The following is an 18843-nucleotide window of genomic DNA, read 5'->3' as shown; positions in this document are numbered from 1 at the left end:
CTCCTGCTGAAGATGTTTATTCTACTCGTTCTGCTGTCCAGCCAACCGCCTGCTTGTTGCGTTTGGATTTATTTCACTCAGGGCAGCGACACACAGCCTGCGCCTGCTCCAGCAACGGTCCGCACCTCACCAGGAACCGTTGTCCTGCTCCTGTCTCTGCCCTTGGCCACAGGAGTGGCCAGAACCAGAGATGCGCAGGCTTCTGGCACTGCCCGAACAGACAGCTATTGCGGCAGCCCAGGAGCTCTGTGATGTATTCGACATGCCACTTGCCAGGCCCCAGGCTACAAAGTTAAATCTAAGGGATCCTTTACTCAGCTTTATCCCTGTTTACATGTTAGCTACCACCAGAGGGGAACCATGGGAACCAGAGGGGAAGCTCTTCGCTTCGCAGAGCTGGTGGTGTCCGCAGGAGTTACGTCTCCTGCTCGCTAAGGAAATACGACAGCAGCATGCCATGCTGCTCGGCTGCCAGCCGGACAGCCGGTACCGTGGCTGTGCATCCAGGCCTGTCCCGATGCTGTTGGTGCTCACTCGAGTGCAGAGCAGGAGGGAGGGTGTCCGCAGGACACACGCTGCTGCTGCGGGGATTGTGCTGGTACCCCCCGAGTCCCCCAGCCTCGCATGGACCCAGCGCCTGCATCACCTGCGTGCTCCGGCACGGGAGGGTTTTCCTCTCAGCTCTCACAACACAAAGCATTTTCTCGTAAAGCCATGTTCCTCAGGGGCAGTTTACAACTACAAGCAGTCCTAAGGTGTGCTGAACCCAGTCTGACAACTAATGAAAACATCGTGCGTCTTCCAAATCCTCCCGAAGAGAAACAGATGAAAGTTGACTTCCCCACAAATGTGGATTTATCATTTTGTTATTCAGCACGTAACTACTACAGAACAGGAAACATCATCATTCCCTGAGCAGCAACATGAAAATTAATAATAAACACAAGACATCAAATGTTAAAAACGTTGCTCTGTCCTAACACAAACATAAAAGCTGCAAGTTTGACTATTTCAAGTACTTCAAAATGCTAAACAGCTCACGACAGTCTGCCTTACATTCCCATTTGCTGTGGGAGGGAAGTGAGAAAGTCTTACTTTGCTGCATGAAGCAAAACACAAAGTTAGAAACAATTTAGCACTCTGGCAATGAACTAATGTTTGACTTATTTCTTGCATGCAAAGCTTCTTATTCATAGCTGTACTTAAATGGCACCCAACTTGTCATCCTTGCCACTCTCCAGGAACAGAGCACGAGAAGGAGAAAGTAACTGAGCCACAACAAAAGGGCACTGCAGGCACTCGCACTAGGATAAATGAAGGTAGCAGCTATTTTTCCCCCGCAGTTCTTTATAACTCAACCTGGTGACTGGATGCAAGCTGATGGAAGATGTTGGAAATGATTGGAGAAATTCATCAGAAATAGTGGTGACATAAAGCCTCTGAGGGCTACAACCTAGTACAGCAGAAGCAACAGAAAATCATCACCAATATTTTGCTGTAGCGATGAGAGATCGCTTTCCTATTGTGAAAAACCTTACTGCTAAGGCACTCCTCCCTCTTCTGAAAGCACCAGCAGAGAAATTGGAGATCTGTATTTCATTAGGATGATAAAATAGACAGGGAAGGTGTAGCCCTGTAAAGAGGCTGTGAATAAATCTAATTTTCTATGGGACTGGTGAGACAGAAAACACAGAATATTAAAAAGGGGTTTGTTCAGAGGCAGACTGCAGTCATCAGTGCGTGCAGCATGTGTCTGCAGAACAGGTCTGCAACCTTTCCCAAAGCCAGCGTGAAGAAAACTCCTGCATAAGGGAATCAGAAAGTGCCTCTGGATTCCCTCGTAGTAACATGGGGGCAATGGAACAGCTCCTGCACCGGGCACAACATGTGCTTAGGCCTTGCACTGCTCCATCTGCACAGGGCACAGATTACTTCAAGTTCAGGATTTACGCAGCCTCCATGGTAATGCTGAAGAAGCGTGTTGTGTACCAGTTCAGTAGAGACGAGACAAACATTTCACCTTGCAGCATGGGAGCTCCTCAGAGAGCCCCTGAACTGCTCCTGAGTGTGCTCAGTGCTGCTCTGGCACCACGCTGCTCACCGGGACAAGTGCTCAGCACTCAGACACATGCTCAGTCTCCCCAGCTCATAAAGGAGATATCTGCAGAAAACCTTCCTTCTGCCACTTCCCTGATGGACACGGATGAGAGGCGGGGAGGAAGCCACGGTGCTGTACTTGGAGAGAAGCCGCTCTGCAGAGGTGAAGCTGAGGAGGATTTCCAGCCCCAGGCCATCACCACAGGTCCCACAGCATCTTGGGTCACAGAGTGCTTCAGGGTCGATGCTGCTGCTTCCAGGAACTGTGACTGGGAATGGAACTCCAGTTGCAGATATTTTTCAAATTTTTCACTTTCATTGAGAGGAATACATATTCTCCAATGCTTTTTTTTTTTCTCTTTTCTTTTTTTTAATTGGAAAACACTGCTCTTCAAACAGCTCTAGAATTCTTTCTGAATTTTCCCTGCAGTTTCAACTGCATTCATTAGTCTTCATTTTTTCCCCTAAACTCATTTTGTCACTATGCTCCACAAAAGCATCTGTATGTATGTGTGAATGAAATGACTTCTAGAAAGATGGTTGCGCAAATAATTTCACAAATTCATTTCTCCCTTTACAAACAGATGCCCTAATTAAGCAAATGGTCAATTCAGAGTTTCAAAATTACTTAGGGTAGCAGAATACATTTTTGTGCAAGGCTGCAAATCACATATTGCAACCTGAAGGTTGTTACCCATTTTTACTTGCCTAATACCACTGAAGTACTTCCTTAGATTAACTGTATATGTTTAATCTCAGCCATAATAAAAGCAATTGGGAAACTTTCAGAATATTTTAAGCTTTTTTTTTTTTTGAATGAATGAATGAAAAGATTATGAGAGTTCAAATATTTGTGTAGAGCCTTTCTCACTTTAGTTTGATAGCAAATGGCATTCCAGTGGAAGAATGCTGAGGAACACTATAGGAAGCCCAGAGAAATGCTATGTCCAAAGAGCACATTTCTGAGAACTGCTGGAGAGCAAGAAGGTGCTTATTAACATATTCCTGTGGCTCAGCTTCATCAGATCAAGTATCTGGGAGACTTGATGAGTCCTCAAGTTATTCTTTCCTAGTGATTACTGCAGCTGAAGAGCCCATTACTCACAGAGCATGTGGTGCAGATCACTTATTGCCTCTGTGAGGCTGATCCAGATGATTAAAAAATTAGATAAAAACAATGCAAAACTGCAGCTCTTTGAAAGTCATGCCTTGACACAGCCCTGCAGCCCCTGTACCTAACAGCAGCATGGCACAGCTGGCCGCTGCCAGAGCTCAGAGACCCTATGTTAAGCCAGCCCCGTGGTGCTTCAGAGGTCTGTAGTGCAGCAGACTGTACGATTTGTCTCATCTACATATTGTCTGTCCATGCACATCTCTGATTTCATTTACAGAGGTGCCAATCCCGCTGCGCTGGCTCCCATGGGTTCCACAGCCACGTGCCCAAAGGACCAGCAAAGTTCTCAGGTGCATCTCAGCAACCTCAGCGGGGATGCTGCCACACCTTCACTTAACAAGCCTTCTTAGAACACCCTCGTTAGCTAAAACAAGCAAGCCACAATCTAATGCAAGTCCCTGTATACCCTCAGAGAAAGGCAATAGCATTTCCCAAGCCAATACTGATAAAGGACAAATGATATGCATCAGCATCATCAGTCTGTAAAGTTAAAAACAACAATAAAAACACACAGGCAGCCAAAAAAAACCTTATTTAGTCATTTCTAAGATTTATGCACATCTTGTTAGACAGGATTTAAAGTGCCCAGAAAAATTTATATTGTTCTAAAAGAAGCGCCACCAATACTAACAATGAAATACAGACATATGTCTGCAGGGCTACAGCACAATGGTGCTGCCTGTTTAGCATGAGGAATACATTGTTCAAGCGTCCTCTGGCCTGACAGCCCCAGAGGAAGTTTTGTTTTACAGTATATTAGTGTTTTTCAGGGACTTTATGGTTAAGCAAACAATAAGATGGTTAAATTATTTGATTCAAACATTTGACGTTTTAAATGTGAAAGTTAATAGGCTCACATTATTGGAATCACTGTGGAGGAAAGCGTGAATACCTGTCTGGGCAAAAATCAAAAGACAATCGATCCAAAACATTTTTAAAGACTACATTTCCCTCTGAGGTAAAAGCAAATGGGATTCTGCTCTGTACAGTAACAGGAAAGGTTTATTAAGTGTATTAGCTGAGCTGTCAAATAACTTCTGATAATTAAAGCGAGGCTCGGCTATTTGTGCCCAGAGGAGATACTGTCTTCCACAGAGCAAAACATTTCAGAAACACGGAACCAGACATAGGGCTCTCACAGAAAGGCCAGCGCTGGCTGATAAGCCACTAACCTACGTGAACAAAGCAGACAATAATGAGTATCAGCAATTCTTATAGGTCGTTACAAGAGGGGCGCAAGCAAGGTGCCCGTGCACTGCCCCAGCCCGCTCCGGCCCCACCGCCTCACACCTACCTGCGGCCTTCAGTGCCGGCGGCTCACCTAGCAACAATTTTAACCTTTTGGCATGGATTTTCCCTTGGTAATGCGATTCAGCCACCACTGCTGAGGTAAAGGACATGTTACATAGTGTGCAGCATTTGTTCTTATCCACTGTGTCACCATCACTGCCCTGGATGGAGACAAAAAAACACAAAAAACAGGTGCATCAGCCCACCAGGCAGCCATGGGGAAGCAGGGGAGGACTCCAGGTTATTTCGAGGATGTGATTTCCAAGGGTCTCCTGCTCCATTTCTCCCCCAGACTCCATGGGTATCCGCACAATGAAGCATCTCAGTGCGAAGGCTATGTCCCTTTGCAAGCTCCAGGATGTCAGCTAATAGATGACCAGAAGTATTAAAACTTCAAGAACGTGACTGTATTTCAGTCCCAGCAGGAGGTTCTCTCTGCTACAGTGATGTAGGCAGGGCTCGTTCTTCACAGTTACCAGTCACTGCATTTTTATTTTTACAAATAAACCCTGATTTAATGAGAATATCGTCTCCATCACTCACTAAAGTTATTCTTGAAAGAATAAGAGCCAGCATGTCTCTGGCCAGCCGTGTAGCTGAGCTGAGACCTATCGCTCTTAGCACACCCTGTGAGAAAAAGTGGTTGCAGCTGAAGGCTGTCAGCAAAATATCATTAACACTGCTGCCAGCAAATGTTTGCAAACAAACAGTATCCACAGATACGAGGGTAACCGTACAAACAACTGTTAAGCAGGGGAAAGAGGCGCATTTGCACCATTAGTCAAAATTAATTATTCAATCTATTCCATAAAGGAAATAAGGATTGCATTTAGGACCATATATGCATGGCCTCTCTTTTCAGAAGATCGCAGTATAGCAGGTTGGTTGCCTAGCACAGTTTCTAAACGATCACTTTTGAAAATACTGCTCTGTGAAGAGCAAGATCTCTCCAAAGCTGGGAAATGACCTGCTGTATGCATGCAGTTAGCATCCTGGTTCATTCTCCGGGCAAGAGGCCCCATGCCATGGCAAGACTGCCTCCAGGGACAAGCCATCTGGAGGCAGTCATGTACTCTTTTATTCTTTTTTTTTTTTTAAACAAATATTCTTCCAACTGCTGGTATATTGTCAAAACAGAAAACAGTCTGCTTTAGAAGCTGCAATCTTCACTTCACAACCACTTCACAATGAGTTGCAAATGCATTTTGCAATTCATCCATGTGCAAAGATAGAAGACGGCTCAGGCGTTTACTGGGGCACCCTGTTTAGCCCAGTGCTGGCCACACAGCAAAAACGCACTCAAAAATCCAGTTCCTCTTTGTCAAATTTCATCCTTATATTTGGACAGAGAATGAAGGCCCCAGCTTTTTAACTCCCCCATGCAAATGTGTGAGACAGCTCTAGCCCAGACTTCTCCCCAGGTCACACGCAGCACCGCCAGAGCCCCAGTAGCGCTGCCACTACCAGCACATCCCAACCAGTGTCCAGCCGGCTCCTCCAGACATGTCCTCGGCTCACGCGGACAGTGCCCCAGAGTGCCAGGCACACAAGCTCCTGCCCCGTGCAACCCCCACGCAAAGCAGCACCGCATGCAGTGACCCTGAGTCACGCACCGGAGGTGCCCCCTGAGCCCCCCAGCAGATGTGGAGCAGAATAAAGGCACTGCAAGACCTGGAACAGCGAACTGATTGTGCAGTGGCACCCAACCCACTGTTTAAGATCGTCTTCTCCCAAGAAATAAGAACAATTAGAAGGAGGACTGATTTTCATTGCTTTTTTGTTGTTGTTATTAACTATAAATCAACTTAAACCTTAGGAAGAAATCTCAAGAGGTGATAAGTACTGTTCTGGGTGTAATTTGCACTTCTTTTAAATAGGATTCTCTCAACATATTTTATGTCTTCAAAGAGAAATCACTTGAAAGTTAAGAGCCGAGGAAAAATTCCCAGACTCTATTGATCATCAGCGGTGGTAACATATAAAGAGGCTCCAACAGAGCTCATTTGAAAACCTGATACACTTCAGTGTTTACGCACTAGGGTCCCTTCCTCTGCTTGCTCTGCTCTTCGGTGATGTTTTTTTCTTCCCAACCTACTTTCACAGATACACTGCTTTAAAAAAAAAGAAAAGCCTTCAAATGACCCTCAGACCCCCCCAGATTCACAATTAAACCAATCCACTACACATTTATCCTAGATCACTACACATCTTATCCAAGCTCACTGATGTTTCTGGGTGAGCATCTCAAAGCCTGGGTGGGGATTTAACCACCAGACTGGCATTTGCTTGACGAGCAGTGGCCCTAATTTCCTGGTCAGTCCGAGAGCCCCAGGCTCTGCCTAAAACACAAACAGACCCTTGCTCTAACAGCCAGCCATTTTTCACACCCTGAATGCTGTTCTTCTTTAGCAGTATCGAGACGTTTGGAGAGACCTTAGGTACCCGCACTTGCAGCATTTGTCGCAGCATCACCTTCCTTGGACTCTGCACTATGCTGTCCAGAGGCTAGACCCAGCCCTGAAGGGTAATTACGCCTTGGTGCTTTGTCAGCGGCTGTTTTACCTGTAAACAGATGGGCTGGGGGGAACCTGACCCCGGTGTCTTTTGTCACCTGTTGAATGACACTGCGTTGATAGGATTGTGCAGCCAACCAGTAAAACAACGTCGCTTGTCGGCCAGATCACGCAGGGGCCAGCGCTCCCAGCAGCCCAGCCAGCCCGGACCAGGGCAGGAGCCCCCCCACACCCCACAGCACCCCTGGGTCCCTTCCCACTGCTCACCTTGCCCTGCTCAACCTAAAGCTGAAAACATCTCAATTTAGCTTCCATAAAACCCAGACCAGCAACTCTAGCCCCATGCTACATAAGCTGAGCCAATGTGCAAGGATTTTTTTCCACTGTTTGTTTTTGCAATTTTCTCCAGGCAGTCCCTTCTCTCTAACCTTTGCAAAGATGTACCAGTGACAGGGCTAACGACCTTGCATCAGCTGAAGCACAGCACAACATGCACAGCCTTGGAGATCAAGTATCTGTTTCCCAGCGCTGACATTGCTCCTCTTTCCCCCCGCTCTGCAGCAGCGCAGGCCAGCCTAATTCATAGGGCTTCTCTTTGTAATATTATACATTTCAAAGCAAATCTTGTACATCCAACAGAATTAACTTCAGTTATTCAGATGCTTGTTAACAAGCCACTAAAAGGCATAATCCTCACACAGGGCCAGGCAGTTGCAGTCCTTTACTGGATGTTGCTTAAGCAATCCTCAAGAAAAGTGCGGATATTTAATCCGTAGATGCAAATCTGCTGTCTTCATTTCCTAGTTTTTATTAAGAAGAAAAGATTATACAAACCCTTGAAATACAGCAATATAAAACACACCACTCAAGGCACTGCAAAGTGTCTTTTAAATTTGAGTTAATTCTCTGTGCATGAAGAAGCTGCTGCTGTTAAAGTGCTATTTACACAATGCTCTGTGTGAAGTTTAGACCACTTGCCTGCTCTTTTGGAGCCTGCTCTTCTTGTGGTACAAGCAAAGAGCAAGTACCAATTTATGGCAATCTAAATCCGAAACAGGCTTTAGGGAGCATCTTAAGACCTATACATTCACTGAAAAAAGCCATACCTAGATGAAGTGAGGGATGCATTTCACAACACAAGCACATGTGCCAGAAAGAAAATGATGATTAAAGCAACTCCACCATCTCACAGTACAAATAGGGCTAGAAAGAATTGGAAGGCTTTTCTCCCAGCCCAAAGAGTTCATTTCCTAGCATATCAGAAATTTTCATCATGTTTGCCCTGATTATAACTGGGGTCCTACTTTGTTGGTTTTTTTCAAGTGAGAAAACCCTGACTAAAACTAATTCTGAGACTTGAGGTTATGACTCCTGATTTCAGAGTGGCCCTGACACAAGCTGTGACTTTCTCAGATTGCTTTCAGCTGAAACGCTAAATGGAAATTTAAAATAAAATGTCAACCATCACTCAGTACACCAAAGACATGAGATTTGTCCCTTCTCCCCGTAAAAAAATAAATAGATAGATAAAATAGTAATGAATAGCCCAACAATTAGGAGGTCACCCAGTGCAAAACTAATTGTATGTCTAGGTCTTCTTACTTTGCAAGGATAATGGGTGTTTTAGGAATGCAGAATATTTTTATACTTCTCAAATAATAGCATATACAACCCTTCACACCACTGAGAGGCCAGGTAGGAAATGCTGTCTCTCAAACTATTTCATCGAGCATCTACAACTGCAGAAACTTTTCCTTCTTATTGTCATTTGGAGAAAGACAAAGTATTTTTGTTTTGTGGCCAAAAGGATACTAAAGAAATGGCATACAGTCATGTAACAGTGCAGTTTTTGATGAAAGAAGGCTAATACTCCCTTTTTAGTTGTGGAAATTTAATTGGTTTGCAAGGATTATTTCTAATATTCATTTAAGTCAGTATGTCATGGCTTGACTAACGCTGCTAGATATCCGAATTTGGCAATACAGCTGCATTCTGTACACAGTAATGATGTTATCATGCTGCCTCAGAGATGTCCTAAATATTTCTGTACTATTTAAATGCCAAAAGCTTGGATAATAGCTGATCAGCAATAGGGCTACTTTGCAAATACTGCGCTGTAAATGTTGGCAGATTTTCCCTGCTACATTTTTATAATATAAATAATTTCAGAATGTAGGTCTTGCATAGCATATCGTTCACCTGTTTCATAAGGACTTATTCAATTCATGCCCCATTAAGGGCTGTCCTTGGCACAATCAAATACCAGGAAACATAGAATTACCTTAGTCCTCACTGTGCCCTTTCATAAAAGAAATGGGAATTTGTTCAGCTTTGACTTAAGGTCTGTTTGGTTCTCTCTGTCCACCATATCCATGTGCTAAGGTGCACATGCAGGCCTGGGGTTTCTTGTTTGATATAATGAAGCTCATTAAAGAATTATGTTCCAAGTCTATATGTGCATGTCCACTCTATCTTTAACATCCTGTAATTAATAATTCGATAAAAATAGTGTGAGATTCTGTTGTTATGGGGTAGATTGCATCTGCAATTACCCTGTGTGCAACATAAAAGTTCTACTAAAATTTTAATTACTGTGTGAAGGAGCTTTCAGATCCCTTTGGCAACACTCGCAGGCTTCTTCCTTTAATTAGAAGATATCTCGCTAAATATTGATAGCATTAAGCCACAACCACAGTCGCACAGATCTGAAATGGCTTGGATACTATCTGCTGGAATCTCATCAGCAGCTCTCACATGGGCCTGAGAACACGGGAAAGAGCTGAATGAATAATTCACTGAGAATCATTCACTTATAAATGTAGTCTGCCTTTATTGCCCGACAAATGGCTGTGAGCTGGTCTGATTGCCTCACGTCTGTTTGTTTATTTGAATGCAGCTGAAGAAACAATCGCATTTTTTTAAACTGCAGACTGATTGCAAAGCCTCCACGAGGAGTCTTTCAGCTGCAGCATCCTGTTTTCAAAGACTCATAGAAAAAATCAGGTCAGAGGAGACCTGTGGAGGTCACTTTAGTCTCAGGTGACCTTTCCGGTCATGCTGTGGTTTCCAGCTGCATCATGGCACCGGGATGGCAGGGACACCTGGAGCTGAGTCTGAGCGGGGGGCACAGGGTCCAAGGCACAGTCCTCCCCTTAAGGCCTAGAACACACTGCACTGCACCCAAAGTGCTGGACAAACAGTAAGTTTTGCAGTTGCATATGAAAAGCTGCTGGCTTCGAGCACAGCAGCTCTAAAGTCTCGGCCAGAGCCACCGAGGAGCAGCCTCCAGCCTCCCGAACACCCAGCCATAAGCCTCCCTGCAGCAATTTACCCTTTCTGACTTTTGCACAGTCTCTCAACAGCAAAAACCAGGCCATTACAGGTAGTTTGGTCTTTGTTAAACTAAATAAATGCTGGATATCTGCAGTGAAAGAGCATTCAAATAACTAAAAATGCAATTACTGTTGCTGACGTGCATAATATTTCTTGTACAGTTTATTGAAAATTATTTCCAGTTACTTAGCATTTCAGCTAATCTAAATGTTACCTCTGGGTACTTGGTTATCTGTAGCTGTTACAGAAAAAAAATGCACAGAGTCAATGATTCACAAAGCAGTTGAGTAAACAGGGACTCAAATTATACCCACATTTTCTGATCGGAGCTTTTTAGCTGGACAGCCTCCATCTATGGGATGAAGCATATAATAGAGGCGAACTTTGCTGGCATGTTTCCGACTCTGGAAAAAGAAAGAAAAAGAAAAAGCAAGAAATGAAGTTACAAAAAGCAAGATGCTCTATTGCACTGCATACAAAACCAAACTGCAATAAGACTTCACATCCCCTTGAGATGTGTATCCAACATGGGATGAAAAAAGGGGGAAAAGACCCAGGTGAGGAACACCTGCATCTCGTGTAGGTTTCCAGGAGCTTTCACAGAGCTCTCCCCTGAGCTGAACTGAGCTGTAGGGAGGTTAGGGCACCTGCTATTAGCAGGAGAAATGGTCCACCTTCACCCCACTCTGTGTGAAGTCCTGCTGCCTACAGCTCCCTGAAGGCACAGAGGAAATAAAGAGGCAAGAGAAGAGCAGCGTTTGTTATCAGACCATTTCCACACCAGGAGAGATTGAAAAGATCAGGATTATTAAGCTTCAGGAGAAGACAGGATGGCATCATAAGGGATTAGATGCATACACACAGACAGAAACCCACAGTTCCTACACTTCCAGAAGAATAAAATACATAAAGGGAATAAAACCTCACTCTCTAGGAAATAAGCCAACTGATACCTGCCAAAGGTTTGAAAGAAATTTCTCCCATGGGTAAATTATCAGATAATTGTGCATTATATGAAATCTCCTGCTTTCCTCAGAAGCAGCTGGGGCTGGCTCCGCATCGCCCTCCAGCACCAGCGCCGGACTGGGCGCAGCCAGGGTGTACCAGCAGGAGCGATGCCCTGGTCACACCAACAGGCAGAGCCATCCCTGCAGTTGTCACCCTGCAAAGGAAGATGTAAAAGCTCCTGCAGCAGGAGCACAGACACGCACCTTCAAAAGCACTGCCTCGCAATCAGAGCTCTTGCCTTCCGGTAGATATAAGCGGAAAATAGCCTGTAACTACTAAATAGGTGCATCCAGGGCCCAGACATGCACGGCAGCTATTATTATGCAAATGTTTTCTCAGAATCTCCATTTTTGATTGCCTCACGGAACAATGGCACCATAATATTACAATTTCAGATCACAGATTTGCAATTTTAAAATATTAAATTATCATTAGCATGTACTGGAACATTCTTTTTCCTGTGGTGTGAACGTGGAGCTAAATTTGCACAGAGCTAAATTTGTATGCATAAATGTGACTACGCAATAATTTTTTTTAATGGAGCAAATCAGTCAAGATAAATAATGGCAAATATCTTTCCCTAATTTCACTTCCTGTATGCATTTAGAAACTGTAATTTTTCCCTGACAGACCCCAATCTCTCTCTGAACCTGCTGCTATCAGAGCTTAGCACAGGAAACCCCAAAAGCTTCAGCCACCAGTGATTAGCAGTCCAGATAGCGATGGCATAATTAAGAAATGACAACATAAATGTTTGAAAGGCAAAGGACAGTCGTGGAACATCAGCCTCACTGTCTGGTGCCGCTCCTACTTCCTGCCTCGATGTTTTTTTGTCTGGTTTCTCCTCGTAGAGCTCCGTGCCCCCGTGCATGCACCCAGCTGGCTCTGGTCAGCCCGGGGCAAGTACAGGGACAAACTGCAGGCACAAGGCTCCTTCACCCGCCTGGTCCCGACACATCGTGTGCTAGAGTTGGATGGGCCAGGAGGGCGACGTGGCCACCTGCAGCCCTTGGAGCATCCAGCCAGCCTCAGCATCCTTCCCGCACACACAAGGTTCTTCCCTTGGGTTGGGCTAATCCTGCACTTCACAATGTCTACTTGTATGCAGCTACAGCCTGTGGAATTTATAGGTTACAAAGTTTTTTGTTGTTGTTGTTGTTTTTTTTTAACCTTTTAAATATGAAAAGATTTTAACAGTAATCATTCCTATTGTTCTTTTCTGTGGCACTCACCTGTGCAATACACGATGTCTGAATGTCAGCAGTAAAAGGCAACAAAGCTTCAGCCTTTTGTAAAACACCTCTTACTTTATTTATGCATTTTTTTGGACTTATGAATGTTAAGGAAAAGGAATAATTTATGTTTGGCATAATTTTAAACTACACAGCTCCCTGTGCAGCCTTATTATCCTATGGTTATAAAAGCAGAGCTTAAAATCATCCCCAGCTTTTGCAAGTAAGTAGTGAGTACCTCATTCCCTCTAAGGAAGCAGAGGTAGCACAGCCTATTTGTCAAAACATTTTATCTCTGGTCTTTCCTACGTTTACACGTGTATTTATCATCCTAACACCACAGCAAGAGTGAAGTGATTGTTCTTGGTGTGCTGCTCGCAACCAGCCCTGCTGGTTATCTTCTCTCCACAAAGCCACTGAAACCCACCGCAGTAGCGATGTGCGGGGAAGGTGAGTGCTGGCAGCGACGCTCCACGATGCTCCATGGCTGCTTGTGGCAGGACGGCTTGTGGCATGGGCTGGGCCGGGCGCTGCTCACTTGCCATCCGAGTGCAGGTACATGAGGAACAGGGGCCAAAAGAACAGCCACACACAGGAACCACAAAACCAGGATAAATGGGATCAGGGCTCACACAGCTCTTGTTTTGATTCCCCTCACAACACCCATGAGCCTTAAAAAAGACAAAATTTTGTCACAGCTGTAAATCCGTGGTCTGGAACAAGAACACCACCTTTGAAGGTATCTGCCTGCTCATCAGTAGCCACCACAACTTATCCTAGGGTGCACTAAGAGAGTGTTTCTGTGCCTGTAAATATTTCTTTTGTAGCTTTACAAAGTGTTATGCCAAAGGCACTTTCACTTGAATTCTGTCTCTAGTGTCTGGAAAGAACTTCTATAGCAGGGAAGAAGTCTAGCTTAATACTACTTGCTTTAAAAACAACCCTCTCTGTGTGACATGGGGGGGAAGCTCAGAAAGGCAGTTTTCACATAGCAACTGCAGGCTTCTGCATTGTAAGCTCATGCTATTGTTAGAAGACTCATCAATAAAAGTAAACAGATCATTTCTATCTATGTCAAATCTATTCTAATAACCAAGGACTATGGCTGAGGCAGCAGCATCCCAGCAATGCAACCCTAACACAGAAAAGAACAAAGCAGAGCTAAGTTGCGCTATGAAATGCGATTTGATTTTGCATAAATCAAGTTTTGCAGCACAGTTCTGTCCAGAGCGTGCAGCAGGGAGGCGAGAGCAGACAATCAGGGCTCTGTGGGAAGGACAGCAGCTGGCAGGACCCTGTGAGCTGCAGGCGAGGCTGTTTTCGGACAGAGCAGATGATTTCTGCCTCTGGAGCTAGGACAGCAAGGGATGAGAAGCGAAAGCGCTGGCTTATGGAGGATTTGCTCACTACTGCAGTAATTTAGCAGCTTTTTTTTGTACATTTACCAGCAACAGCAATGTCCTTGGGAAGGACCGAGGCACCTCTACCTCTACAGGGCCAGGAGCCTCTGGAAGAGGCGTTAGCTGGGGGTTTGCTGGGCTAGGCAGCACCCGCAGCGACGCCTCCTTCCTGCAGTCTGGCAGGGGGTGCAGGAGGCTCCCGGCAGCCCCAGCCCAGCAGCCTGCGGCAGCCCCAGGGTCTGTTCCCACTTTGCACTGCTGATTTAAGCTGACCTGACAGTCTGAAATATTTCACCATCTTGCAAGAGACTTCTTCCCTTACCCCAGCCACCTCACCAGCTTCAGACCGACTGCTCTGCTGCTTTCCTCACGCTGTGATTGCTTCTGATCTGATTTCTCTATTCTCCACAATTCTGTTTATCATCTGCTTTTTCACTCTTCCGCTCGCAGCATCATGTTTTCAGTCAGCCTGCCTTTCCTTTCTTGCTCCCCCCTCCTCTGTGCCCTGCTCTCGAGCCAAAGCCACCAGACCCCCTTTTTCCAGGGACACACAGTGCGTCAGACACAGGCAGAGACGAGCAGGAAATGGGAAAAGGAACTGTAATGGCAATGCTAATGGCTGTGGCTTCACTTAGCTTGTAATAAATTCTTTTCCAGAAGACTGTTGGTTGGATTTTAATCCTTTTAGTGTGTACTGTGTCGATCTTTTTTGTACGCTGGCAGTTTCTTAATTAAATTGCCACAAAACATGCAGTCATATGATTACATCAGCTTTATTATCTGTATGTGCCCTACTTGTAATCTCATCAAAATAGAGAAAGTTATGTTGGCTAGACCCAGTTACCTACACCTCACGCAGAAGGCCAGTCACACTGTCTGCCTGAAACCACCCCATGCAGCCCCCTCCAGAGCCCCACAGTCAAGGCCGGAGGGGCTCTGCCCCCCATTGCCTCCCAAGAGCACCCTGCACTTCCCAAGGCCTGATGAAGGCCAGTGGTGATGATGCTGGGTGCGTGGCCAGCTCCTTCCGAGCACTGGTTTGCAAATGACTGGACTTCCTGATTCAAAAAAGGAACATGCCAAATTTCATAATCATTGTTTAACAAACTTTCCAATTCCTACTGGAATGGAACCAATTTCTCCCTCATTCTGTGATATAACAACATCCTCTGCTTTTTTAAAATAGAGGACAGAAGTATTTTCAGAAAACGTCTTCCTTTTTTTGCCTCTCCTACCCACACAACGAGCAAACACTATTGTCAAGATCCCCGTTGTTCATTGCAGAGACAAACTCCGTCTGTTATTCCAGACGCTGCTGGGTGCCAATGTCCTTTTTCTCTCTTTGTAATTTTTGCAAAGCCTCATTTATAATTTATGGTCATTTCTATCCACTTCCCCTTTTCCTCTGTGAGTTAATTTTTTAAAATGTGTCTACTCATACTTGTTACTTCCTGGGCACACAGATACGTGTCCGTAATTCCCAATTACATACAACTGGATTTACAATGCTAGGAAACTGGCTTCTTTAAAGCAACAGGTAGACACATTACCAGTTTAGACATTAATTTGCTCACACATAAAGGTAGTTAACTGCTGATCTATTCACCCAAGCAACCACTGGCCCCTTCCATTTTCTCTACATCCATGATCATTCCTTCCCAGCCTGTTTAGTCCAGAGAATTCCCTAGCCTGGGGGCTCTGACGCACTCCAGGAGCAGCCCCTGCTACGGGCCATGGGGACCATTTCACAGGCCCCAGCAGCATCTCCTAACTCTTTATTCTGCAACTTAAAAAATGGAACAAAAACAAAAAAAAAAGACCTCAGATGCTCCAAGTAAAACACACAGTGGTGACCTGCTGCACCCAAAGCCGGTGACTTGTAAGGGATTAAAGGGGCTGCTTTGTCTTCTCCTCTGCTCAGCTCTGCAATCACGCAAGGTCAAAATGTCCAGCCCAAGCCTGGCAAGTTTAATTAAAATCAACATTGTTGTTGCTACAGCCACCTTCACAAGGGAAAACCACTACTCACTCGAGACTCCTTTGAGTGTGGCCCTGGATCAGCGCCCATCGCCACAGCGCATTTCCTGAGGAGCTCGGAACCGGCACCAGGACCACCTCTCCCCCTTACCTGGACACCAAACCTAGGAGGATCCGCACAGTCTGAGAGAAGGGTTCCTGTGCTGATCTTGCTCAATGGCAGAGAAAATGCTGCCCTTGGGTTTCTCCCCTTGGTGCAGTTTCCAACCCACAGGCAAACCAAGGGGGTCGCACCATGCCCTGTGCAGTGGGGACAGCACAGGCTCCAGAGCTGTGTGATGCTCGCTTGCTTACAGGATTTATTCCCTAGCTGGAAATCCCTGCCCTGCCATCCTACAACTGCCCATTCAACCAGGACCTACGCTCAGCTCTGCAGGCTCCTGCGTGATAGATAGCTGCAGGCCAGCAGAACGGTAAGGCATGAATTTTCTGTCTCAGGAATCACCATTTCATCTTTAACTTCACCATCTCCTATACTGATTTCAACTGTAGCCAAAGTATCTCTGGTCCTGCACACCGCAGTGTGCCCAGCAGGGAGAACAATCACTGCCTGCTCCCAGCTGCTGCTCACAGAGTATGGGGCGGCACGGCTCGGCACTGCTCCCTCATCCGCCCCGAGCACCTGCGGCTGCCGCCAGCTCCACTTCTCCCCCAGACATGATGAGAGTCCCTCATCACTTCTCCAGCATTTCTGATGCAGGTGAATTGTACATTCAGACTAATGCAACTCTGCATTTACATTTCTGTTGGTGTTCTGGGATTTTTTTGCAAGCAGTGCGCATCCCTGCGAATGTGCCCAGGGAAAGGGGAGCTGGGAGAACGTGAGCAGGGCAGGAACCTCTGAGGCAAGCTTCGTGCAGCAAGCTTGACCTTTGCTGTTTGCTGACAACCAGCTTCCCAGCTGTACACAAGCCTTTTATCAAGGTCTTTGTGGCATTTAAAACCCTTTAAACTTGTAGAACAGCAGTTCCTCACGTGTCCCTGCCACTACATGCCTTTACCCTCAGAGCTGTGCCAGGGGTGTGTACAGAGGTGCCGGAGGTGGGTGCCTTCGCCACAGCCATGGGTTTGCTCTGCTGCCTTGAGCCAAGCCATGCAGAGACATCAGGTTCCCCCTGACAGAAACAGATCAATTTCAAGCAGCTCGAGCCCAGGTTTCTCAGCTCAGGCTGGTCTGCCACAGGTACTCAGGGTGCTTAAGGCTGCATTAACCTCACTGTTATGGTCCTGACACAAGTGGGAAACAGCACCAGACGAGTTAACTCAGATACATCTCCTCATCACGAAATTTACCCAGCACAGTGCTGCAAAGCAGCAAACAGTGGCAATGCTTGGCTGTTCTCATTCTATCTCTGTGTTTGAAACAAATCACTTTTAAAGTATGTCAGTGCAACTCGCTTCTGAGAACCTGCTGAGCCCCGGTGCAGCGCGTGGGCGGATTTTGTCACAACACACAAAGACAACTAAAGACTCTGCTTTCAAACACCTGGAATCCAAATCCAAACACAGCTTTGAGTTTAAAATATTAAAGAAAAGCAGGAATCAATATCTGGAACAAACAAATGCCTTCCTGTGCATCAGCACAAAGGGGCTGCTGCAGGAAAGAGAGACTTCTCCCCAGGGACGGCGTGGCCAGGGGCTCATCCCAGTCACACAGCTGAGCGAGGTGCCCTCACTTCCAGCCCAGGAGCCTCCCTGGCTTGATGGGGCATCCCTTGTGCCTCTCCATTACCTTCAGCCCCAGGATCTCATCCCTGGTGGGTTTTACCACCACTCAGAGAGTAGCCTAACGAACTTCAGCTATTTTTAGCCAGAAAAGGGACTCTGTACAGAAGGAACCTTGGAAGGGAGCTGCATGAGAAGTCTTTATCTGTTCTGCTGCTGCTGCTGTTTAGCAATAGGTTTGGACACTGGGAGTGCATTAAAAATAATGCTTGGCCATTAATGTTTACAACAGTATAGCAACATGGAGCCTTGTAAAATACCAGTTTAATTTAAATTGGTTGCCTGGAGCACACTGATCCAGTAGCTAATACTGCCCTGGTGAGTATGTACTTACTGTATGCAGAAAAGGGAAGAGGTATCACAGCAATCTCACCATAAAAACTGACACCCACGTATATCTTTCATATATGCTGTGAGGTCGCATTTACCTCAACATATTTTACTTGCTGCTGGTAAATGGCACGACACAAAGTGGATACCAAGGCAATTTGCAAAGGTATATGTGTGCACATACAAAAAACAGAATGGCACCTACATCATCTTCGCAACCAAACCACGCACACACACACACATTAGAAGCTTTCTTTAGTCTGAATTTTGTTTCCTAAACTGAGGTTCTACCAAACACCAGTACAATCTGCAGAATAATCTGCAGAAGTTTGAGCAGCCACTTGAAACTATATACTGTGCATACAACGCAGCAAAGCAAATTCTCAGCAGTTGGTGGGAAGGACACAGGAACAACAGGTAGGACATGTCCCCTCCTGCTTCATTCTCTGAAGTATTTGCAGGTTATTCTCACTAGGGCAAACCAAAACTTTGCAGGTGCCATGGCACAACAGGCCAGCTATCAATGCTAGCATTCCCTTCAGCAGCACCCAACCAACACCAACAGACACCTTGACAGACCAGAGCCCTGTGTAGTTTCACTTCCAGCTGAAATGTGTCCTTTCTGCTCCTCCATCCTGGAAATGCCTGTAGCATCTCGTGTGGGGAGCTCACATCACACATAGAATATTCCAGCTCCTTGTGTT

At 45.7% G+C, this 18843-nt stretch overlaps 1 protein-coding gene across 1 annotated transcript in view; it reads right to left on the bottom strand.

The window, feature by feature from the left end:
• ZMAT4 (zinc finger matrin-type 4) overlaps nucleotides 1–18843 on the bottom strand; it is a 68881-nt gene that overhangs the window by 17267 nt on the left and 32771 nt on the right. Inside the window, exons 3-4 of the mRNA XM_035562798.2 lie at nucleotides 10722–10811; nucleotides 4566–4722 (exon numbers count right to left, since the gene is read on the bottom strand). Coding sequence (XP_035418691.1) covers nucleotides 4566–4722; nucleotides 10722–10811 — 247 coding nt within the window. The remainder of the gene's footprint in view (nucleotides 1–4565; nucleotides 4723–10721; nucleotides 10812–18843) is intronic.

Source organism: Cygnus atratus, chromosome 27 (genome assembly GCF_013377495.2).
Source record: "Cygnus atratus isolate AKBS03 ecotype Queensland, Australia chromosome 27, CAtr_DNAZoo_HiC_assembly, whole genome shotgun sequence".
In the NCBI taxonomy this organism is placed as follows: Eukaryota; Metazoa; Chordata; class Aves; order Anseriformes; family Anatidae; genus Cygnus; species Cygnus atratus.
The sequence above is the reverse complement of the archived record's forward strand: the minus strand, read 5'-3'. Positions and strand labels throughout refer to the sequence as shown.